General features: G+C 41.3%; 1 protein-coding gene across 2 annotated transcripts in view; it reads right to left on the bottom strand.

The window, feature by feature from the left end:
* Positions 1-26513, bottom strand: part of LOC114942914 (homeobox protein prospero) — a 49560-nt gene continuing 23047 nt past the window's right edge. Inside the window, exons 4-5 of one of the 2 annotated variants that reach the window (XM_029318396.2) lie at positions 24239-24398; positions 1-23469 (exon numbers count right to left, since the gene is read on the bottom strand). In XM_029318396.2, coding sequence (XP_029174229.1) covers positions 23290-23469; positions 24239-24398 — 340 coding nt within the window. In that variant the 3' untranslated portion in view covers positions 1-23289. The remainder of the gene's footprint in view (positions 23470-24238; positions 24399-26513) is intronic. The other variant, XM_029318397.2, reaches the window with a different exon arrangement.

Here is a 26513-nt window from a genome sequence, read left to right as displayed (position 1 = left end):
AAATATATAAAAGAGACATAATCGCCGTTTATTGTTATTTTTCTTTTTTTTTATCGAAATCGAAACAAGCGTATTGCGGCTCGAATGAACGAGAGCACTGTAGACAGAGGGACCGTACGTCTTTCGTTTTTCTACACGTATTTAACGTTCACGAGTTTTACCCCTTTGATTCCTCCTCCACCGTTTTCCTGAGAAATCTCGCAAACGTCACACGCGACTTGTGGACCGCGATGAGGAAATTTAGATCTGTCTCCGAATGCCATCGCGAGGAAAGACATTTACATATTCGTGACCCCTGAGCTGACAATCGAGTAAAAATCTCCCATCTCCAGGGATCACCGATGTTTTCCCTCGCGCGTCATTCCTTTTTGGCGCTCCCGAAAATTTCGAGCCCACATCGAGATCGAGGCACGGTCACCGGACGACCGAAACATTCTCCAAAAATGTACAATAAAATTTCTCTCAGTTTCGCCACCTCTTTCTCGCATACAGTCTACTCGTTCCTCCAAGGTACACACTTCCGCAAGAAACACTCACTATATATTCCCAATGCACTCTCTACCCTTTCCCTCTATAATAGATCATTCGTTTTCTCTCTTTTTTTTACAATAACTTTTTTTAGAACATCCTAAAAACCACGAGAGGATAGATAAAGTCTCGATATCTTTTAATTCTTTTTTTTCTTTTATACATCTAAACGTTACTTGCATCCGTTACGGACGGGATCGCCGGTGACCGAGCCGTATCAATCGCGATAGTAGGATTCAACCTCTGTTGACATTTCGTCATTTCCTCCCTTCGTCTCTCACTTCGCTCTCATATGTTCATATCGCGCTCACACAATCGCATTCTTGCTCTGTCACGCGTTTTCATATTCTCGCACTCGACATCGCTTTCGCTCTTTCTTACATTCTCACTCTCACGATCATGTGTTATCTTTCTCTCTCTCTCTCTCTCTCTCTCTCTCTCTCTCTCTCTCTCTCTCGCTCGTTTCGTTCCCTTTCTCTCACGTTTTTTCAAATTAATATTATTATCATGATTCCTCGCTACGAATATGTCGCCCCTTTATTTTTGTCTGCCGCATCTAACGTATTTCTTTTTTTTATCTTTCGAAATGCAACCGCGACCTTTATAAAAATGTACACTTACTACGTTTAATTGTCATCATTTTCATCATTTAAGATACAACAACATACTATACGTATATGGCTCTACAGATGTTCGCTTGCACTGCAACTCAAACGTGTGTCGTGAATATCTCCCCGGCCCGTCGATTATATCGACGCGAGAGAATCGGCCGATCGGCGGACGAGAGGTGTTCTTGAAGAGGATCGATTGCGCGCTGAATCGCGGGAGTACACTGTACACTCTCGTCGTTTAGGCCCGTACTTTTGCTCTTTATATTTTTTGTCTCGTCGATGGAGAGGCATCGATCGCGTCGAAGCCGTCTCGCCGACTCGATCGTTCGATCGATCGCGCCGATCGATCGACGAGCCTCGGGGAGTATGGATTTAGTGTTTCGTTATTTTTAAATTTGTTTTTTTTTTGTTTTTGGAAAATTAGGACCTTCCCGCGAGCCGAGTCGCCGAGGGCCACTCGGACACGTCAGGAATTCTTGTTTAGAAACTCCTACCCGCGTTATGCTTCTATCGGGGTACCCGCAAGCAACACTTCCCGGGCTGCGTGATCGTCTTACATCCCTTCGCAAACCGTTCTCGTGAGATAGCCGGCACGGTTTGCGCTACCGCTTGCTCATTTTCTTTTATTTTATTTTTTTTTTTATTCGATTTTTCGACACGAGTTTAATACAGCTCGATGGGCATAACGGCCTAATGAGAAAATCAGGATGTTAATTTCCACGGTGTGTAAAATGCACGGGTTATCGCGAATTCGTGGGCCTAATTCTGTGTTTCTCCCATTCTTTTTTTCTCTCTCTCTCTCTCCACTTTCTTCGCCCTTGTATATTTACGCACGGCCTTACGGATCTTGTCATCGCGCCGTGTCGATTCGAGAGGGTAGCTCGACTCGCGCATCGGGACGGACGCGCATCGATCGATACAGATCGTTTTGATTTTCAACAGGACTCTCCCGTCCGATTCTCCGATCCCGTTCCGCGAGTCTAGTCTCTCTCTCGAATCCGATATCTAGTCTCATCCGATTTTCACTGTGTTGCGAGCGGGCGGGCCCCAGTCTCGTTGACCATGGCGTGTGTGTTAAAACTGGTCGCCGTGTCGCGGCGGCACCAGGCGGTATACTGTATACAAATATCATTAAGTTTTATCATTACAATATAGGATCTGTTTTTTTTTTCTTGTTAAGTTTATGTGGCATGTATATACGCATTGTCATGGGAAATGAGAACCAGTCTTATGGCGCCTGGTCTGTTAAGAGCTCAGGCATATTCTGTAACGTAAAAATATATACATCATCTGTGTGGTATGTATAGTGCTGCTCTGTAACTCAAGATTTTACATCCAGTTAATTGCATCTCCTGTTTAAATCCTGTACAAAAATGTTCAGCTACGCTTTGAGGCAGATTCAGCCCCGGTCGTTAAGCCCGAGTCGCGCGCGTTAACCCGTAACGTTGATTCGCTTCGATTTGTTTCTCGAGACGATTACGAGTCCCTCTCCGGGGAACGCGCGACCCAGTCTCACGGGGCAAGAACGAAGCGGACCCGCGGGTAGGTCGGTGGTTACCATTATTATTATTATTTTTTTTTTGTTGACAAACTGCACGGCAACTAGTGTTCTGTTTATCAATTTTTTATTTCTGCTGTTACGTCTGTTCTATTACTGCTGGTACCTGTACTGTGTATACGTATGCGTGTGCCGGTGTATTATATATTCGTGTCCCCGTGTAAAATGTCTCTGTCCCGTGTCGATCGAATGGTCGTGTGAGGATGGCGTAGTAATCCGTGTGGTGTCCTATTAGTGTGTGACCAAACGTCTCCCATACCTTATCATCGTCGTATTATCATTAAATATCATTAGTATACTATATATAATATTATATCGAAAATAACGGATAATACAACACGTAGGGAATCGAGGGGTTGCGATTGGATAACGGATAGGGGCGCGGGGGAAAGGGGGAAGAGAGAAGGGAAAGTCAGCGGGATAGTTGGTGTTTCCGGTTAAGGTGGAAAGAGGACGTCGAGGGACATTATTATTTTTTTTTTTTTGGTTACTGGCGAGAGGGTAGACGGGGTTGGGGGAAGAAGGGGGTTGAAAGGGGCGCTAGCTGCTAACACCAGCTGGTGGTGGTTGTTATTTCGGGGCGTTCGCGCATCCGCGCTCGCGATCGGTGCTCGATGACCTGGTCGTGTCGCGGGAGACGCGCCGATCGACGCTCGACGTCATCCCGTCCGATCCCGCGGGGAACAGGACGGCGACCTCTCTTCGACTTCCTCCCTCGGGTGCCGATCGTCGTGCAAACTCGATGGTCGAGCAAACTCGTCCGGCGCGAACTCGCCGATCGCGGGCGCTCGGACGGCATTTTTTTTTTTATGAGCGGCGGAGCTAAAGTTACATGGTCTCCCCACACGTGTGCGTACAATCGTAAACGAAGTCCTTTTCATTATAAGTCTGTCTACTAAAAACACTAATGATAAATACGTTATCCGGCGCGGGGTTTCTTTATACTGACTGGATTATATTTTCCGGAGGATTAATTGAACGGTGAGCAGGAGGGGGATGGGGATTAATGGCGATTAGATTCATGGATGGTTATTAGATACGGGGCTAGAGAAGGAAGGGATCCTTGGGATAATCGGTAATCGATCGAGGGCAATTATATTCGGAATAAACGTAGGTAAAATCGAATGATCCACTGAAGAAGGGTCGGGGGAAGGGTAAAGGGGGAATGGAGGAGGGTGAGCGGGACTTAAAACCGGATATCGGGTTACTTTTAATCGCTTGCTTATTAGAACTGGACTGGCTGATACAACTGGTAGAATACAAGTTTTTTTTCTTTCCTTTTACATACGGCTATTACTTCGATATACGGTAGGTAGTTAGTTATGTAGTTGTCGACACACAATTCAATGATTACTGGGCGTTTACTGTTTATACTGCTTTACTGTTTGTTTAATTGTTAATAATTAAGTAAGTTTAATTGTAGTTAGTTAGTTAGCTCTTACGTAGCTTTCGTCATTCATAGTTAATGTGGTTAAATTCTACGCTTGTATTTGGGAAGTCTTAAGGGGTTTTTTTGGGGATCGGTGAGTGTGGACAGCGCCGAGGGATCGATTCCGGACGATGCCGGGCGATCGCCGCGAGGGTGTAGACGCAAAAACGTCGCTCGATCCCCCGAGCGATGCATCCGGTTGCGGATCGGAAGCGTCGTCAGCGCGCGCTCTCGACGATCGCCGATCGTCGCGAGATCGACTCACGACTCGCGGGTTAGTTTGATGGGGAGTGGGAGAGACCATAGTACACATATATATTATGTAATTATACTTATCGCATAGTAATTGCATTTAATCAATATACGTGTGTATTATCGGTGCATAGCAGCGTTCCGAACTCCTTGCACGAACCAAAATACTTTTTTTTTTTTCGTTAGGGCGTGGATAGATGGTATGTGCATGCGTGTGCATATATAAGTGTTTGTGTGTCAATAGTTTTGTCTCATATGAACACGCGCGCGAATATTCATATCTTCTTCTTTCAGTCGAGAGGATCGGACACTTCCGAGGATGCGTTTCGAGCGCGTTTCCGGCCGAGCTGCGTACACGAAGCTTTAACAAGATCGCGACACATGCGTTATCATTATACGTAATGTGCCACGTGCAACACGTGCCTCGACGATCTCGGAGGTATTCTTGTTATTAAGCGTACGAGTGTCACGCGAGGACGATAATGCCCATGGGATAGCCGTTGTCCTCCCGTTCAGCGTGCGCCCAAATATTTACCAAGGCGAGATCGAGGAGGCATCGCGGTAGGTCATCGTGCGCGGATTCATCCGGAAACGCGCCAAGATACGTCGTGACCACTCACTGGGTATGTCTACGTGCGGTCAGATTAAAGACAGAATGTGCGTCACCCTAAGATTCGATATATTTTTATTACGCATGGTCCCGATACAGAGTAAATAGAGGCGAACTCTTGACATTCGCCGCGTCGTATTATGTACCGCGAAGATATTTGAACAAGGGCGTCTCTCCCTTCTCGCTATCCCTTATCTCAGACGCCCTGATTGTGACGGATCCTCTCGACGACGATGGTCGGGTGTCGCGCGCGAACTCTCTGTTTCTGTTCTGTATTTGGTGTATGATATAGCCGGCTTAAGGGACGAAATTAACGGGCAGCGGGCGAGCACCAGTCAGGCTTTGGGTGGGCGTTCGGTCTATGTCGGGCCCCTTTGTATAATTTTAGTATTTTTTTCGTATAAAATCAACACTGAAGGCACATTCTATCGGACGAGTCGGCCCAGTGTGTGCTGTGAGTGAGAGTGGGCGCGGGACCCGAATCCACGTCCTTTACGTGGCCGCGGCGAGCCTGGCGTATTTTTGCTGCGGGCCCACGGGGGCCTTATGCACCCCCGTTGCTAGCGCGGGGCAATTACGGACACAAGGGCGGGAGGGGGGACAGGCTAGGAGAAGAACGGGGTAATCTTAAGCGGGAGATATCTTGGTGGCGGCCGCGGCCGGGCCCCGCGCGAGAAACTGTTGTTTCATGTGACAGTTATTTTGATCCGGTTGCCTTCGTCTATTGCGTCGGGTTTTGGGGGTCTGTTCATTTTTTTCGCTTAAGTCGAAATGGCTATTTCAAAATTGAGAGCCGGCCCGACGCTCGCCTGACTTTGCCCAGGCCAAACACAATGGTCTTCGGGGTATTTCGTGCCCGGAAGTTACGCGCGTGTCGATCGCGACGTCGATTTTACGATTTCGTCCAAGATCACTTTGGTGAAAGATTTTGGAAAATTAAAACTGGTAGTTTATGCCGAAACGTCGAAGAGTCAAGTATGGCTATTGTTTGCTGTTGCTCGCAAGAATCAGCGTGTAAATAATTAGAAATATACATGCGCTTATGTGATATCTGTAACTAAGGCATTTCATCTAGTGGAGAACCTTGAAAATATTTCCCTGAGTATATATATAATATACAAATTGTATTTGTGAAATCTCTAGCTCTGTAGTCTGTTTGCGATCATCGGAGTATCGACGACGATCGCATATATCGGTATATACCTATTTTTGCTACATCCTTGCGAGAAAGAAGACAAACTTAAAACAGATCGAACGATCGCATAATCCAGAGTGGATTGTCTTCGATCGTGTCTGCCGCGTGTTTGTTGTGAGTAACAAACCTGATAGCGTGTGTATTATTATATAACCCAACGTGATCTTCGACGGATATTCAAAATCGTGCCGCTCACTCGCGAACTCCGAGCACTAGGATTACAAACGTGAAGAGTCTGCGTGTATCGTGATGCGTATATAATGTGTGTGTACGTGTTTACATGTGAATGTATCACTCTTTTATTCTCTGCACTTTGAAGAATTTTGTCGGAGAGGGAAACATTGCACACTGGCGTGGAAGAGCGTAGAACCGGAAACCGTCGCTTCGATCGATCTCGAACGATTGAAGACGTCTCTGAGTTAAACGATATACCTGAGGTATAATTCAGAGATTGATTCGGAGATTTATTCCTCGACGACAAGACGTGGCGTCTCATTCTCGGAGAGAAATAACGCAAAGACTCTCGCCAAGAGGAATCTCGAGATCGTTCTCGATCGATCGATGCGCTCGTGTTTACAGTTCCGCGTTTTTATATTTATGCGTGGCTCCTGGAGATCGTATCTAAATCGATAATACTGCTTTTCCCCTACTTTGTCCGTGACACCCTCTGATAACGGCGTAATCTATACAACAGTCGGGTGGATTTCTCCGAATACGCGGATTTCTCCAAACGGATGATGAGTGCCGGTACAAGTGCGCGTCTCCTCCCGAATTATACTAGCGAACTATACAAAGCGAGTTATATTAGCTTTGAGAAACAGAACGAACGATCAATTAATTCTCCGTTCATGGTAGTAGCGGCCTCGCCGTGTTCAACGTACATATGTCAACAACTTAACCCTGGGCGAGAGAAACAACAGAACGCATTTAACTACCTTATTATCGTTTGTACATAACGGAGGCGTGTTATGAGATCACGACGAAGAGTATCGGAATTTTTGCTCGACGCGAAACTCGAAGGAAGAAAACGCGCCTCTTGACGCGGCACTCAACGTGTTCAAAAAGACTTATTAGCAATAAAACATCGTTAATACGAAAAAACACATTCTAGGTCGATAAAAATCGAAGCGGCACTTAAGCTATTGCGGAATGTACAAAAAATCTCGGCGACTGGAGAGATCGGCGAGAGAGCGGCTTTTGCGTACATTTTTTTCTCGAGGCGACGATTTAAGGGAAATATATCCCAGTTTTTGCCGGCTCCACGCGAATCAAACTCCCAGTCGCTCTCTGCGTCTACCATACTCACTAGAAAACTTAAACTCAACAATCAGGCGAACCTATGATTGGAGACGTCGATCGAGAAGAATATGATTCGTCGCGTCTGTCTCGCAGACGCTATTATTATTATTATTATTTTTTTTTTTTGGCTTTCCTCTCTCTTGCGACAACAATAATTCTACATATTATCTTCGTATATAATGTTTCGATGCGCGCGTCAATATTAATGCGTGGTTCTCGTCGATGGACGTCACATGGGTACGCGTGCTTAAAAACAGAGGCAGAGGGCTCGGTAGTGTTTCTCATAGAATTGTTTCTCTTCTAAGCCTTTTGCTTTCTTCTGCATATCTCGGGCCTTCGCTTTCTTCCAAACGATTATTTGCGCGCGGAGGGTTTTTTTCTTCCGCATTCTATCGAGAAAAACATCCATTACGGTAGATTTTTCTCATACATTTTTTTTCGATGCGTTATATTCACGTGATTATCATATGCTACTGCGATATCGAATAGTCGTAGATGCGAAGGATATTTCTCATTGTGATTATGTCGTAGATATGTAGCATATTAGTTCGATAGGTATCAGTATTCTTACTGTACTGTACTGGGTTGCTGAAAATTTCTCGTTGTCAGTCAGCATATTTACATCACGTGTAAACTTGAAATAATCTTTCTCGTTTTACGTCGAAGCGTTATTTTCATGTTTGTGATCTCAGCAAGAGACGGAAGAAAGGAGCTGTGAGTAGCTTCCTTGTTACTATCGTACTGTTCTTGCGTGAATTGATTGAATTTGGAACATAAAACCGGTATAGAGTCTGACGATACTATCTGTATGTTGCGTTGTGCGTTGCTGGAGAACGTAAAACTGAAAACTCGTTTTAACGATATTGTGCGTCTCTTACATGATTCTCCATAGAAAGATTACGCTTCGCGATTCATAAATGCGAATTATATCTTGCAGTAGCTTACGTTTTCCTCGCGATGATCAAATCTTTAACGCACCTCCGCGCGGACTCCAGTTTTCTTGTTTCAAACGGAGGGTTATTAGCCACCTCTAAACATTTTCTTTTTACACTTCTGACCAATATTTAACTTTATCGAATTTAACGGTTCAATATGATTTTTTTTTTTTTTTTCGTTTAGCACCCATCTCTTATTTCGGTTCTAAACGGGGTATAATATTTCCACTTATGTTAAGAGTTTTGTGATGTCTTTGGAGTGGATTGTGATCGGTTATTATATTGATAAGAGAAAGGGAAGGGGGTAGGGGGTGAGGAGAGAGGGAGTTTATGGGTGGACTTGTATAGGACTCTCGACGGATAGCATAGAGTTCCAAACGCTCCGTGATCTACAGACATTCAATATTAAACAGATCAATCAACTATGTCGTCGTATAATACCACTAGGATACTTCATAATCGTAAGTTATATCAATAATATAATCATATCATTAGGTATCATTAATGCTGTGTGTATGTGTGTGTCTTTCTTCCTCGTATGTGTATCTCATTATACTTAAGTCTCAAGTTACAAGCTAGCGCGTATAAATGATGGGTAAGAAACGACCACGCGAGACGAGATAAATGGGTGGATTCTGCCGGTCCGGACTTGACGGAGTGTGCCGATCGACTCCTGCTGCGAATCCGCACGTTCGGACAGAAGAGCTCAAGGTATAGCATCGGATATAACAGCCGCCGTAAAAGCGTCCCACGCACGGTCGATACACCCCTTTACGCTCGATGAAGCAGAACCGTCCCGTCTCGGTGGATGGTTTTTTAGCCACCATGTGTACCGGGTTGCCTCTCGTACCGTTTATACTATATATCATTAATCGTATTATCGTTATGTATCATTACTCATTAATTATTTAATTAATCGTTAGGTATAATTCAATTAATCGATACTCTTAACCCCTTTATCGTTTAATTATTATTGTTAGGTAGTTTATAGTTTATTAGGTTTTTTTTTCGATAACGCGTACGGATTGGAAGCAAACCTTGTTCACGTGGGGAAGGATCACGGGAGGGGCGTTGGGAGGATGAGCTGGCTCCTGCGGGTTGTCACGGGGGGCAGGTTGATGTCTCGGAAGGGACGCACCTGTTGTCCCGCGCGAAAATCTGCGAAAAATCAGAAAGTCGAATAGCGGATCTCCAGTGATTCCTTTTCCTTTTTTTTTATTATGTGTCACTCATACTCTCTCTTTCCCTTTTACACTCCTCTTTCGCTCCCGTCCTTTCTCTCCTTCTCTTACGTACCCGCTCTCTTCTTTTTTTTCTTCTCACTTTCTTTACGTTATGCGAATTGCGTTCTTAGAAACGCGTCACGTCTTCAACGAATTGCAAGTGGCAAGGTCTGATTCGTTTCGCAAGTCAATGTCTTGGGCATTTTTTTTTTTTAACTCTGCCTGCGTCGGTTCACACGGTTGTGTCCGTGTGGAATTTTTGTTATATTCTCTATTTTGTTTTTTCTTTTTTTACTTTTTATCTCTTTCTCTTTTCCTTTACTTTACTTCCTTCTTTGGTCGCGTTGGTACGCTTTGCTTATCTCACGGGACCAATGATCATTTCTCTCGTCCCGACGCGTGGCATTTTATCTCGTTCTTCGTGGCTTTTGCGTGCGATCTCGTCCCACCTGTCTGTGTTTTTTCTCTTCCGATCCTTCCCAATATCTATCTTCGGAAGTACGATGCGCGTCACTTTGAATCGTAATGCCGCCGCACTACTAAGTAAATCACCGTCCATCGGTAAAATATGTACTGCGTGTACAGCGTGTATTTGACGTGGAAACTCAAGTCGTTACTATGGCATTATCGTTCTGTTATACTATTTTATTCAATCGACTGTATTGTATGTATGGCATTCTGCGACGAGAAGATTTTTCCTTCTTGTCGACGCATCGTTAATTGCATTAATTCTGTATTACATCGTCGTGAAATCTGTAACTTCTTGTGGGAAAACTGAGACCGAATTATTTAACGAAGGAATCTCGATACACAGATGGCGTAAACTGAAAACCGGTGTCGATCTGATGTTCGACGTGTCTGTCTGGCGGAGTATATTGTGGTAAAATCTTGAAATTAGCGCAGAAAAGTAGGATCGATTGATGAGGTATCGATATAATAAGTAAGCCGTGTGTGTCCATATTGATTAAGTGATGCGCAGCACTTGCATCCGATGTGTCGTCATTAACGAAACGCCGTTATTATCGCGCTCTTTGGAATAACAATCCCCATGTTGACGATATATTTACGATTGGCCGAATTAGCAGTAATGATTCCCGTAATTATCCCGTAATTATGAAATTGGAAAATTTTTGCGAGGCATCACGGGTGGGTCGAGGCACATCGTATTTTCCGAGAGCGCTTTCCGACGTATTCGTTACGATGCTCTTTATTATTTATGCGTGTTTTAATCGGAGTACGCTATCATCCGGCGTGCGTGTAAGTGTGTGTCCAATATCTCTGATTTGTCGATTTTAATACTTGATATTTCAATATTTCGGATTTCTGAATAGTATACTATGTTTACTCGGATCTTGTTGTTCGTTTTTCTCAGTGGAAGGTATCGGGATTTTTATATTGCGTCGTCTTGTTTTACATCGCGATGATTAGATAATTCTTCGGTAAAAATAGTCGTCTGAGAAATTATGGCAATTGCCGTAAATCTCACAACATTAGTCCATATTATATCGTCGTCGTTTAGTTTGCTTGAAAATCTAATATATGCAATATATACGCGTGGCTGAATAATCAAAGTGATCGCTTGGAGAGTGAAATACAAACACGAATAACGCGAATGTCTCGTTTTTTTCGTGAAGGATTGAAAATTCTTATCAATTTGAAATATTGCGCTTCACTTTATTCCTTATTGTTGCTCGAGCGCGATAAATATCGCTTTACATATGTATATATATATATATTTTTTAAATACAGTTTCCATTTTTGTTCACGCAGTTTTAAAGCAGTGATGTGTGTTTCTCTCATGTGAAATATATTATGCATACAACAATTGTAATACTATTTATATGTGCATAGCCTCGTCGAATGCGTCGTTGCGCTAGATTATTTTCTGGTAGCGTACAATGTAGATCTTTTTTCTTTTTTCTTTTTTTTCTTTAGCTTTCTCTCTCTCTCTCTCTCTCTCCATCTCGATCGTCACAGAGTCGAGTCTCACGAAGATACGCTCGTGAAAAGAGATATGGATGGCAAGGAATACCGCGGATATACGCGACGAGATAATGATACGATCTTCCTCCTTCAGCGCGTATGTATGCGCGTGTGCATCCTCGGTACATCGCTCTTCGAGTCTCTCGGATTTTCAGCGAATTTTCTGCCATCGGCCCCCGGGAGACCCCGGGGAACGGCGAGTCGACACAGTCGTCCATCTTCCGCATCAAAAAGTTGTCTCTCCGCTTCTTCCTCTCTTCCATTCCACGTCATCGTCTTTGCTTTACTTTAATAGCAACGAGCGTCCTTACACTATAATCCCGGGTGACCCGTCCACTCGCGTCGTCGCTTCTTTTTGTTACATGCAGGAAGTGTTTTTCTTCTATGCGCGAGAAAGGCTCGCCTTCTCGCCGGATAGGTGTGTCTTTTTGCTTCGTTTTTAGCTTTTCTCTCTTTTTTTTTGGAGGGGAACACCTTGCGGGGAGTGTGGGGTACATCGGGACGTGCAAGCGAAGACGAGCGACTTTCCAGGCTTGGGAGGTAGGGGTTTTTTGGAGGACCGGGTTAACGCGTCCACGATGCGTGCTTTTCTTTCGTTCGTCGATATCGTGGACACGAACCGCGAAAAATTTCGAATCCGACCTGACGCGGCGGGAACGGAGAGATCTATTAATTTTAAAATTTTTTTTCGATGGTTCGGTGGTTTGCTGAGTTAGCTGCGAGGTTTCGAAACTTCCCACCGCCGGCGGAATATAATTATATTGTATATATATATATTATATATATATTATATAATATTTATATCATTTTTTTTTATATAATCTAAAGAGTTGAGGATTGGCGTGGAAATAGGTCGTAGAAGGAAAGTCGCCCGTCCTGTGTTTTCCACGTACCCTGGAAAAGTATATACTAAGGCCGATTTTGGTTAAGAATACGCTTCACTTTTTTCATCTCTTTTGATCAACTTTTAATTTTAACGTTAAGGCGCAACGTGATAAACTTGTACTTTTTTCCTTGATGTGTCTTTTAGATTCTGGCCGAAACTGCATGTATCTGTGTGCATGTTTCGTGTGTTTAATGTGTGTACTTGTGCGTGCGTGCATGCGTGTGTGTGTAAATGTACGCGTGTGTGTGGGTGTGCTGCATCGCGATCGATGTTTATCGCCTTGCTGAGCACTATCTGTTGTGTGGCTTCGAGAACTCGCGGGAGAAGACGCCCGTAAAACTTGACGTGCGTCTTCTCGCGCGCGGCTCGCATTTTAGGAGCTGCTTTTTTTGGTGTCTGCCAAAAAACGGAATTTTTTCACTCTTCGCCGCAATGAGGCGCAGATGCGCGTCGGTGCGCGTATACACCCTGGCTTTCGAAATCTTTTGACATTTTCGAAACAGGTAGATATCGCAACGATGGATATATGCGCGCGCGCGCATATGCGCCCTTCTTGCTCTACTCTCTGTGTGTCGTCTTGTGCGCAACCAAAGTTTAGCAATCAACTAACAAAATTGTTCTTCGTGCCAAAAATGAACCCAGAAAAACGCCGGTAAAAGGTACGAAAGGAATTCTCGCGTCGAAAGTGGTATAGTCATCAAACATCGTAATGTATGTATAAAAGTAGTCAGGTTTCTCTTCGTCCGAAGTTCTGTCTCTCCTGAGTGAGTCCAGGTACAATGATGCGCAATTGTATCGCCGGTGAAGACCTGGCGATCACAATACAGTACGTGGTTATTGCAACTAAACCCGGTTTTAAGAGAGTCACGTGAAGGAATAAGTGAAGTTGGTGCAAAATTTGCCGAGACAAAAATATGATTGCCTTCTGCAATAATTTGTGCGTTCAACAGTCTCTCCGCTCAGTGTACTTTTCTTTCAAATGTTTTTCTTAAATATTTCTTTAATATTTCTTGGCATATTAATGATTCCCCGAGAAAAGTTTCATTATCTAGATAGTACTAACCGTAAGCGCAACAACGTAAACTTTTTCTATCGCGTGACTTTTGCATAAATAAATGGAGTGTGAAACGGTTGAGGGTATATCGGCTGTGATGAGCCTTTCTGTGTGGACTGTATGAAATAAAGATTCCAAGTACAATATATACATACATACATATATATATATATATATATATATATATATATATATATGTAATCGGAATGTACATACACTCTCTCTCTTTCTCTCTTAGTGCGAGAGCATCAGCGGGTAAAGACAGAACTTCCGGCCTAAAATGTACTGGCTCGTGTGAATGGTGCCCCGTCTTGGACCGAAAACGGACTCTCGCGGGGCGCAGAAAAACAATTCCCACAATATCTTACAAGACGTTCCAGCCGACCGAGCAAGTCGCCAACTTCGTCATTCATTCCGCTTTGTGCCCCGTTACGTCGGCTAAGTCGCTCGTAGGAGACATAAATTTTATCGTCCTTCGAACCTCTTTTCGCCCGTGCTACTTTAATGTAGAGGAAGAGTTTTTTTATTTTATTTTATTTTTTTCGTTGCTGCTATCTACAGAATTAATTGACGCGAACGTTTCGACGTTTTTGATCGTCTCGATTTAGACGAAGTGACGAAGATGGCCGACAAGGCTGACAGTCGTGCGCCCTTTCACCTCATTCTGGAGGGTCTGCGTTGTACATCTCCGAGGAGTTCAAGTTAGACTCAACGCGGCGATCTAGCTCACATCCTCACACATCAACGTAGGTTTACTGTTGTTTGTTGCTTGCTGCTAGTCCTCGTCTTTGCTCTTCTTCGTTACTAAATAAGTTATTCTTTTTTTTTTGTCTTAATACACCTACGAGATTCCCTACACGATAATACGTATAATCTAACACGACTGTTGGTTGAGACGTATGCGCAAGTAATATATTCCAGGAATACAGGCATTACATGTTCTCATTCTTATTTCGTGTGTGCTTCTCTCTGGTACACGCGTGCATACAATTCACACTCTCTTTCTGATTGCCACTCTCTCACTGTCTCTCATTCTTCTCTTGATTCACGCGCGACGCAGGGTCGCAATAAGAATTGCAGACGGTAAGAAGAAATATTTTTATATTAAATACGAAACATTGATGTCCATTATTCAAGAGAGTTTTAACACATTAGCGGAAAACCGTTAGATGATAGATATACGAATTGAGCGCGGGGATAACTGCGAGCATGTTACGAGCGTTTGGATAATATGTGAATATACGGAGTATTGTATATGTATATGTGTTAAACTAAACACACATATAGATTGGAAGCGAAGGCAAGATCAAAATAATCCAATTTTCTGTCAAGCAGGATTGGCCAAAATTCACTGTTCTACACTCACTGTTTCTCATATTCTCGGTGGCCGAAGGGTTGGATGGATAATGACATTTGTGATATCTGCCATTCTTGATGTGCGCGTTGCCTGCCTCTCGATTCTTCTTCTTTCTCTCTCTCTCTCTCTTTTTCTCTCTTTCTCTCTCTCTCTCTCTTTCTCTCTTTTCCCTGCATCTCTTCTTATTGAGTCGAACGTCGGATCGTGCTGGACCAGATTGCGTGTCCGATTGCTCTTTCTTTATCTCTTTCTGCCTCGATCTCTCTGTCCTCTCTTCATCCGAATCATACGTAATTTCAGATATTCTCTCACGCTCATGTATAAATATTTTTCTATCTCCCGTCTTCTCTCTCACATTCGCGCTTACCTCTCCGCATTCACACTCGCGAAAGATTTGCCAAAAGTATCGTGCACGAAAGGGTGGGGAGGGGAGAAAATTCCGTAATAACTTACATTTACAAACTGGCCTAATAATTTCTCCTCTTAAAACTTCGCTTTTTCCTAATTTTATCATTTACTAGTCTTGACTTTACAATACATATATGCGGACCTCCCGGTAGGCAAGGAGGTCGGCTCTCTCTGTATAATTTCTTCACCTTTTTTTTAGCAATTTTTTTAGCACATTCACTCCTCGTCTCTCGACTCCGTCTTTCATTCTGTCCCTTTCGCTCGTTGTCTATCACTCCGTCTCGCATTCACTCACTCTAACATACCCTTTCACTCGTCATCTCTTTCTCTCAGCTAGGATCGGTTTGCGCCGAACGTCTTTTGCCCGTGGCTCCGAACTCAGTCCGAAATCGCAATTCGCATAGATTTCTTCTCAGTCGTGACTCTTTTTCCCCGTGCATGTTATTCGTTTGCGTCTCTCATTATCTTCGATCCGCTTTTATCTCCCTGCATGGTTCAACTCGTCCGAACAAAAAAGATCACCTGTTGAGATCGCGAGATTTCGTGGCTTCAACGACGGTCGCATCAAGGACACTTGGCTCCCTACACGCTTCTACACCATCCACAATTTCGTCGGTTTCCATCTTTCTTTCTCCCATTAATCGCCATCCCTTCCATCCCTCGTCGCCCACCCATCCCCAAACGCCCGACTGCTACGGATTTTCCGAGAGGTGCTCTTTTCGACGCTCTTGAATCTTGAGCGAGACATTATTGTGACAGAAATTTCCGACAATTGACATTCACGATTCAAGACGAGAAACGTGCGCGTTGTGTTGTATGTAAGGTCACCAAGCCGGGAGCTGGAGTATGCACAGCCTCCCGACGTCTGCTTAGAAATTAAAATATGTATAAAGTGTTATTAAAGCGTTAGCTTTTCACGGTCTACAAATTATAAATATTTATTTAAAAAAAGTTATCACGTACAATTATTAAGTTAACCAATTAGGTATAGTTAATATAAAAAAGTGTAACGAGATGAAAAAATTGATCAATAATGCAACCTTCAAATATATAAGTAGTAATTAATAACTAATAATTTCAAATAATATATTAATCATAATTAAAATAGTGGTATACGACACATGACGAATTCTCGATAAATCAATCACCATTGCTAATCAACACTTTATTTAACGACCCTGATTTAACTCACAAAGATTTTATTTAACTTTCTGAAATAATAATGTGATCTCGCGTGGACCGTAAAAAGTTAAAGATATATTAGTCGCGAGACAGGAGTATCGACTGTGCTCGCTATCGTCCTGCAAATAAAATCCTAGTTTTTCACGACTTCTCGTTCTGGATCGTAAAGTCAGGGGATACGAAATTATCGGTATAAAATCAACTCAAAGTTCTCACAAGCTTATCGAGGAAAACTTAATGTATAATCTACGTTAAATCGAGACGCCGGAGTAGTTCGACGGCGTGTCTCGAGCACCCTGTAACTTAGAATTACGAATTAACAATTCATAATATACACGCGGTGATATGTCGAAAGCCGAGGGATTGGCGCGCCCTCGATCGATTTTTTTTGTTTTTTTTTTTTTAGAAACATCGTTGGGAGGTAGACTCGGAAGACCTCTCGGATTCCTCGGTCGGATTTTAAAAAATTCCCCGTTCTCCTGCCCGACTTTTCGAAAGTCGCTCTCACCTTATAATCCCCTACCAAACGTATTGTAGACTTAACATGCTACGTGTACTACGAGATTATCACACAAAGTTTGCTCACTCGGTGTCAACAATCAGTTTCTTTTTTTTATTTTCCTCTTTCTTTTGGCTTACGCACGCGATCTCACATAGAAACATAGTTTACGCTCTATTTTCACGCTCTCCCTCTTTCTCCCATCGTGTACATATATATAACATTCTCTCTCTCCCTTTCTCTCTGTTTCATTCGCACATTCGGTCGTTCTCCCGGGTTCGCTCCTCCACTTCGTTCCTATCGCGCGCGCGAAAATTCGAAAGACGCGATTTCCGCCTCGCTGAAACGTCATCAACGGGGGAGATAACGTAATTTCCTGTCCCCCCTAAATTTATCTTCCCCCCTTTTTTGTATATACTACCGCGCCACTATCGTAATCGCGCATTCGCCATAATAAATATACCCTAATTACGCTCCTAATAGTTTGAGGAATTATTATTCTCAATGAGTTTCACTTTGAATTCCCACTCTGCCTCCTTCGCTTTCTCTCCGGTATTTCTCTTTCGCTCTCTCCCATTCTCACTGATTTTTCTTGTTATCACGGCTTAATCTCAAACTCGATAGTAATGATCGTAATAATAATAATATAATCATATAATAATAATTAGTTTATTAGTGTGTGTTTTTTTTTAAAGTAGGTATCCTCTTCCGCTGCAGCGTGATACGACCTTTTCCGCTCGTTTTTTTATCTTTAGTTAATCGTTTATATAATAATTAATAGCTTGCAAGTGTTAACGTTAAATACTATTACTTACTTCTGCTTACGTGTCCTTAAAATTTACGCGTTTAGGTATGTACGTATGCTTATTATTTCTTCCATTCTCTCTCTCTCTCTCTCTCTCTCTCTCATATTCGTTCTCTCATTTTTTAATTTCGTTCCGTCCCGTGTACTCATTTTCTCCGTGCGTCGGCCCCGCTACATAAACGTAATGAACGGCGAGTCTCGATCGACTTCCTATATTTATATGTAACTTCGTATTTAATAAGGTGAACGCGGTCGACGACTCTAATCTTTCGTTTATCATCCCTCGGGAGAATTGTGTGTGTCACTTCGCCGCTAATACATCCTTCGCATACATACATCTCGTCGATCTCGCCGTCTGCCTTTCTTACGTTCGTTATTTTTTCATTTTATTCATTCTCATTGTATACGCGCATCCGTAAAATCGTTGAGAATTTGCCCCTTTTTTTCTCTACGCTCGTGCTGTTCGTCGCCAGTTTTGTCCCGCGATTTCTACGTCACGTTGGACATTGTAGATCATCATCGGGATCAGTAGCATCGATCGGGAGGTAAGGATCCGCGGCTGGTTCTCCCATCGAGGAGAGAATCTCGCGGTGAGAACCACCGATCGCTAATTTATTAGCCTTTGCTCAGACACTGTCCTGAGCCTCCTTTTTTTTTTCACTTGGCTCGAGTAAACCGCGTCTGCCGTATTTAAGATGTCTCACGGTCTGTCCTTCGCGCGCTAGGAGCTTCGATTCTCGGTCGACGGAGAAATATAAAAGCGGACTTGTACTTACTCTTCCATTTTTCAATTCGTAGATGGCCTCGAAGGATCACGCGAAAGTTACTTATGCGTTGTAACGGTTTCTCATTCTCATTTCAGATCTTTACGAATAAGCATAACCATACGAGATTCCTCTCATGTTTCAGCTTATCCGCTATCAAAAGCGACTGGGGATCTAAAACCGGCTGGTCTTAAAGCCTTTGTTCAATTTTCCGTTTATCACTTTTCGAAAATTTGTGGTCATATTCCGAAGAACGTGGAAGCGAGATATAGTTGGCTTAATCAGCTTATTGTTAGATAATTGGCTTGATCGGTAATAATATGTAAATTCAGTTGTGTGTAGTTACATGATTTTCTCGATAATAATTGTCAAGGTAAAAAAAAATGAAAGCATTGTAAGCATTGAAGTATCATAAGTTGTGGTATTTAGAATATGTCGATTTAATGTTATAGTGTATTTAAAGGTTCCTTTTTCCGTTTAATGTAGTTAATGTTTAAAACAGCGGACTGATCATTTTCTGTACGACAGAATAATTTTAAATTTATTTTCTTAGGTCTCAGATGAATTTCATTACTGCTGAAATTAATTTGTTTTCTATGACTGCAGTTATACAATCGAAGAAAAAAGATGAGAGAATTATCTCATATATTAATAGCGTAATATTAAAGTAGCGTATAATCTATGTAGCTATATTGCATTTTTTTCATATTGAAATTTCACGTAAAAAGTTATGTAATGTTTTGTTGCTATAAAAATGATGATAACTGAAATATTAACGCATATCGACGTGAAAGCGCAAAGCTTTTAAAATCGTAATGCATAATAATGCGAAAAGTACATTAAAGATCTGTCAAAAAGATCGAACAGATCAAATTGTATTAAGTCATATTTACGTTTTAATTTAGGTACTGTCTTCCATTAACCCAGATAAAAAATACTTGGATAATATGGAATATTATATCCTTGTGTTTTATATTTTTTGCTAATAAAAAATCAATTGTCAATTTATGCAAAATGTTAATATAATTAACTTTCAGAAATTATTTCTTTTTAGTTTTTGGTGTATTATCAAAGCTTTTAAATAATTTCTTAATCGATATGATATATATAGGATATATTTGAAAAGGGATAGGATATATTTTATTAAAATAATCTCAATAATATAATTAAAATTCAATTGAAAATAAACATAAAAGACGTAAAGATAAGTTTTATCAATAATTTCCCAATAAAATTATAACGTCGATCTTGAGAAAAACGCAATTTTTAAAAAATACAATTGAATTAATAGAAATTTAAAATAAATAATAAAATGTAAATATCCGAGGAATATTTTTCTACCAGTGCCCATTATCTTGTAACGCGAATGCCCTCAAGCCACTCGAAAATTGCGACAAACAAATTTAGATAACGCGTATATATATCATATAATCTCTTGTTTTATAATATCCAAATTTTCTACATTACTTCCTCTTCCATTTCCTTCTTGTCTCGCTAAATGTTTAGACCAAAATCTTAGGCCAGCGCCGAAGGAATTGCTACTAGTTTTAGGCCAAAGTCTAACGTATTATATTATAATAAAAATTGAAATTTTCAAAATTTCTTACTTTCTCAATTCAACAACGAACATTCTAGTTTGAACGAAAAAAGCTACTCGCTTCTATCTTTATTGAAAATAATTCACTCACTAATCGCAAATTCAAGAGTGGTGCATTATATTTTTTACATAAAATATGATAGGTCTGGTAGGATGTCAAAAATATTCCAAATATGCCAAATTAAAATCATATTTTTCTTTTTTCATTGTATCGATGTAACGATTTCCAAATTCTTTTTAGGGAGGGGATGGCGTAGAACAGTCAAATAAAAACAAAAGTGAAATGACGTTTACGCCAAATTAAAGAAACGCAAATAAAATTCATTTTCTCATTTTATTGTCGTAATTAATAAATAAAATAATAATCAATAAATCGACCATTAATCAATTAAAAAATAGTGACTCGTGACTAGGTTAAGACTCACCGCTTGCAAAAAGATATCCGTGTGGTTGTGTATACGGCCTGGTATAAACTACTGATATAATTTTAGTGATTATTATTATAATAACTAAATATACATAATAACTAAAGATAGAGCACGTAATTCCAGGCACGGGATAGGTAAGCTTGGCAAAGTTGAGAAAGGTAAAGTATAGGAGTTGAAGGAATTGACCTTTGTAAATAAAGTAATGATGAAAAATTGGTAAAGCATCGTGGAAATTACATATGGAGCAAAAATGTAGGATTAATTTTAAATTAACTAAATTCCCGTAAGTGACAATTCTAACGTTGACAATAATAATATTAATAATTATTTCATACTAAAACTGTCGTATTAAGAGGTAATAGTGAGTCTAATAATATAATAATATATTAATAATAATATAATAATAATATAATAATAGCAATATAATAATAATAATAATAATAGTAATAATAATGATGATAGTGCACGTAGTAGCGGAAATGATAGTGATAAAAATAAAAGTTAAAATATATGTGCACTTTTCGCGCTACCACTCAAATTATCTCTAATATTTATACTGTCTCGTAATATACTATATCTACAGAAATTTCTAGCGCGAGAAAGAGTCACTGGTAAGAGTATAGGGCGCCGTCTCTGATTTTTCGCACGTTCGCGCGCGTGCGTACGCGTGATGCAAATTAATATTTGTATAAGTGGTCGTATATGTGTCCGTGTACGTAAAGTCTGTACGTGGGTCGGAGGGTCGTAGATGATAATATAGTGAAGAAAAGAAGGAAGGGAGAGGACGCGGTCTCTTCTAACACGCGTCCTCTTCACACTATTTTAATCACACGCCAAGACATCCGTCTCTCTCAGCTTTTTTTCGCTTTTAAAGAGTCTAATATTTATTTATAAATTACGCACACTGCGATACGCGCGATTATATAGCGTCTTGAAATCTCTTTTTATCTACCGCACACAGTTTGAATACTGACGACGCCACAATCCACATGTAGCAAAAAGTCTGCTGCATCTAATCTGTTTATCTCTTTGTCGCCCATACTATTCCTAATTTCGTCTCACTACAATTAGCCTAATCTCTCGTTTATACAATCAACCATTAATAAAAACAGCTATGTATAATATATTGATCCGTGCACTGTTTCTCCCAATGCAACGTATGTATTCTCTACGACTCTTTATCGGCCCGATAAATAGTAGTACTCGGCGAGCGGAAAAAAAAATACGGGGGGAACGAAAAGGATGTAGGAATCTCTTCCTCGGCAGATAGGAACAGGTTCTTCGTGCGGAAATTGCCATAAACGGATCGCTTGATTATTTATGCGTCCGGTGTTTTCGCATTTAGTTCTCGTGAAGTCGATTCTTTTCTTTGGTATCGATATAAGCGCGCACGATTGTTTCTTCGATTTAAATTACGCGCATTGTAATTTAATAGCCAAGCATTTTCACGTCGATTTCGAATCTTGTCGATCGATTTTTACGCGAAAAAAAAAAAAATTAAAATTACGTACGTATAATAAAAATTTCTTTGAAATCGAAAAGCATCGAGAGGTAAACCTCATATTTTTTAACTAACGTATTTATAACGAAGACTAAACTTTTCTTCTGAAGAAAAAAAGAAGCGTGCTACGCAGATTGCAGTAAAAGTGTCTTCTTATCGACGTATGAACTGTCATTATACATTCATTCGTCGATAGGAAGTTTTCTTTTCCAAAGTTTTATCAGAGAGCATCGATCTTTGCAAAACCGAAGCCACTTGCAGAGCTCAAGGTAGAATTATCCGGAATTGTTCATAGCACAAGGTTTTTCTCCTCGTTTACAAACGTATTGTTACAGAACGGTGAGGGACGAGAAGTACTCGCTGCCCGTCCTACATCGTTCCTTATCGACGAAGGTTCCACTTCCGGTTCTCATTCGAATCGGAAGAAGAACCGCCGTGCGATTCTAAATTTGACTTAGTTGATTTTTGGATATGCTCGCAAACGTTCCGAACGTCTCTGTTTCTCTCTGTAAGTGCAACCCCAGCAGTGTCATTCGTCCTTAAGTCCCTATCCTTATCGTGATGTAAAATTAGGCGGTAACAAAGTAATTACCCTACACGTTACAAACAAGACGGACAAAATCGACGCTAAAAGCTATCTATCCTCGTCGTTCGTTGACCACGTATTCGTCGATGCTTCTTCGTCTCGTCCCAGGATCACCTTCTTATGCTCGTTCGGTTGAAACAAGAGGAATGTCGATGAGCACGTTCGGCTGACATTTTTACGACCTTGGAATTTCGTCGGTCGTAGATTCGCCATAGGTAATGTTTTTCTTTCGTGTATGTATGTATGTATGAGTGTATGTGTGTGTTTCTTCTCCCGTTTGATTCGGTCACAGCCTGATCCTTCGTTGGCATCTTGACGTCACCCTTGGACGTCGACGGTGCCTTCGCGTTCCTTGGCTTTTTCGTCCGTGTCTCTCCCTTCCTAGCCTTCTCTCTCTCCCTCTCTTTCTCTCTCTCTCTCTCTCTCACGTTCGTTTCTGCGATATGTTATTTAAGGATACCTGAACACGCATTACGCGAAGGACGTGTACCTCCTGGCGGATGCGATCCTTCCTCGTTGGTCGTTCCTGATTATCGGGAGCCGACGAGCGCAGGCGAGCCCGCGCACCACGAAGAGCAAGAGCCACGCGACCTCCTGATTCATTCGAGTTGCTCCAGGAAGTTCGGACTCTTGAAGTACTCCGGCACCGGATCGTCCAACCTCGAGATCACCTTGTAGATGGACTTCTTCCAGCTTTGCTCGGAGTCCTTGCCGCCCTGAATCGCTTTGAAGAACTCTTTCAGCGTTTGCTCCACAACGTACCTAAAGTTGCTGGGTACCTAAAAGTTTCGCGATACTGTTAGCAGATTGCGTGATGATATAGAGTCGCAGATTCATATTAGCTATCAACGTTTTTGCGATAAGAAATGCCGCAATGCGATATTTTCGAATAATGCAAAAAAATTGTAAAAAAATATAATTTCTTGAAGGCTTTCTAGATTTACTATTTAATACATTTGATTCTATTAATTATTCACCTTCATAAAACTAGTAGCAAAAATAATATTAAATTATTATTTTTTTTATCATCTTAACTATTAATAATAATTGAAGGATCCAATGCAACAATGATGCATTTCACATTTCAAGAATTCGAACATTTTAACATATAAATTTGTCTTTTTTCCAACACCTCTTTTAAGATTAAATTTTGTAAGTTTTCGAAAAAATGATTCATAAATATCTAAATTTTTGTATATCTGCAATGAATCCTTCAATTCACGATGTCATATAAGTAGAATTTTTCAATTGTACAGGCAATAAATACGTCTTACTCGAATGTTTCTTTTAACCATACAAAACGTGCAAACACAATTACAATTATAGTGAACCACAAAGACGCACGTGAAATGTTTGATAAAACGTATGATAAAAGTACTAACACAGAAAGCTTAATTTTGTGGAATTAATCGACCGACAATTCGTAATGGAAAGCAAAAAATCTGTAGCGAAGAAATACATGCTCGTCTTTTTACTTTTTCGATTCGCGAAACAATATTGGATGAAAAATAAAATAAAATGCAGCGAGTGCGTGTTCGTGTTGCGCACCTGGGGACCCCATACCTCAATGTGGTTATTACGGTTGTAGTGAAGGTTGAGAACTCGGTAGATTTCGGAGTCGCCACCGACTCGTAGATCTTCGACGTTTTTCACTCCTTCCGAAACCGCTTGTCTCGCGTATTTCTCCATTTGGATGTAGTAGAACTCCCTAAAACGATAGAAAAATGACACACATTAGACAATATAACTTGACAACTTTGTCAAAATTTGCAAGAATATACTTGATAATTTTAATTCAACTTAATTGATACATGCGCTTTCATAGATAAATTCGACAACTCGATGCGTATATCGGGGTGTCAATTAATAATAAATCTTTCTACGTCATCGCGGCTGATTCTTGTCTCGCCTGGTTTTCAACGCAACAGACAGCGGCAACGTCTAATGCGTCATCGATAATTAATTAAAGATCGATGCTAACAGTGGTCTGACGTAAGCGGAAGAAGATGAAAAAAAGAAGGAAGGGGACGACGCACGTGGAGAGCTCTATGCGAGCTCTCCTCAACGTTAAGCGGACAGAGACGCAAAGAGACGATGAGAAAGGTATCGTATCGAAAGAGACCCGATGCTCCTCGTAACGTACGATGCGATCGATGCGATATTACGCATTCCTACTCGTAGAACGACCTGCAAAATCGGTTGTTACTTTTACGCTCGTTAATTAATGCGGAAAAATAAACACGACTCGTTAATTGGCAGATAATTGTTATAGGAATAATGATCAGAGAACGAGGGAGCAGATGCGCGAAGGGCAGTTCTCTTTTGCGGATGACGCATGCGAAAAGAGAAGAAAAATATGATGAATATATGAACATGCTCTGTACGGAAAGAAAATTATTAATAGAAAGTTTAAATTTATAACATTTTTATATTATATTTGCCTCTCATTTTTACTTGCAGTTTTTCGTTAAGCGTTCCATTTAATGATGAAATTTTATTTGCATTATTTCACCTCTCTTTCAATACATCTTACTACAAATATGGCCAGAAAAATGGATAAAGCCTACAAGATGCGACCTACGTCAACATTTTTTTATTCCTTTATCGACCGTCAATGCGGCTTCTAGGTATTAAAACCCTTTAGGTACATATTAGCATCAGCCGATTATTTTCGTAGAATTGAGTATAATATAGTAGTTGATCTTGCACATTACATCCCTCGGGGATACAAATAAGTACGATTCCACGAGAGCGGAATACGACTCATCATCGCTGAATACTCGACAATATGAAGCAACTCTGCCTACAACTCTGGCTTAGCATCGTTGAGAGCAATTTTTAAGATTGCTTCCGCTTGGCAAATCGGAACTTCATTTGCGAGAGAAAACGGAAAATGGACAATGGAATGTTTAGCGACCTAAATTAGTAGGACATTTTTTCCAGCTTGTCTCAAACCATTCAATAAATGTTTACGACTATATAAAATCCCCTCTCTGATATATTTTTTTACAATTTTGCATCGAAGCAAACATTATTTTATCTACAATATTATGCTTGTAAATTGAGAAAGGTCGGAAGAACTTGACTTGTTTCTCTTGACGAAGAAAACAACGGGGATCTTCCGCAACGTTCACCCTATTCAAAAGCACTGAAAGAAAGAAAGACGACGGAGAAGCAGACGCTAGCGGGGGACGGTAGGTTCTTCTCGTTCGATCATTCCGAATTGGCTTTACTGCCAATTAAGATAATTTCGCGTGCTCTTATCAGCAGTCAGTCGGCGAAAGTTACGCACGCGGGAAGAATCGAAAGAGGAGAGTTCCTCCATCCATCCCTTCGAACGAATACCGTCCCTCTTCATCTCCTCGAAACGTCACCATCCATCGGCGAGCCGTCCCCGACTTCGCCCTATGCATGTGTTACCTGCGCCTATCATCCTTACTCAACCATCCATCGACCGCATTCAAGCTCGTCGGATCGCCGAGTATAGACGGTATATCGCCGAGGTGTAGTGGTAGAGATATACCTGTGTGTTGCGCTTACGTACCTATATTAACGTATATCGTACGTCCTGGACGCACACATATATGTACGCGGGCGCACACATGTGTGTATACGGGTATCTACGAAGTGCCTAATTAAAACAGACACCCGGAGACAGAGAGAAAGCGGCAACGAGAGAGAAGGCTGGCCGTATAATGGGGCGCGAGATCGCGAGGGAGACGCCGCTAGTTTCGTAGTCTGTTTGACAAAAAGCCCGAGTGCTAGAATTGCCACTCTTCGACCACCAAGTGCAGAGGATAAGAGCAACGACGAGCGAGAGAAA

This window comes from Nylanderia fulva, unplaced genomic scaffold, assembly GCF_048542155.1.
Source record: "Nylanderia fulva isolate GAGA-0341 unplaced genomic scaffold, ASM4854215v1 Scaffold2, whole genome shotgun sequence".
Classification (NCBI taxonomy): Eukaryota; Metazoa; Arthropoda; class Insecta; order Hymenoptera; family Formicidae; genus Nylanderia; species Nylanderia fulva.
The sequence above is the reverse complement of the archived record's forward strand: the minus strand, read 5'-3'. Positions and strand labels throughout refer to the sequence as shown.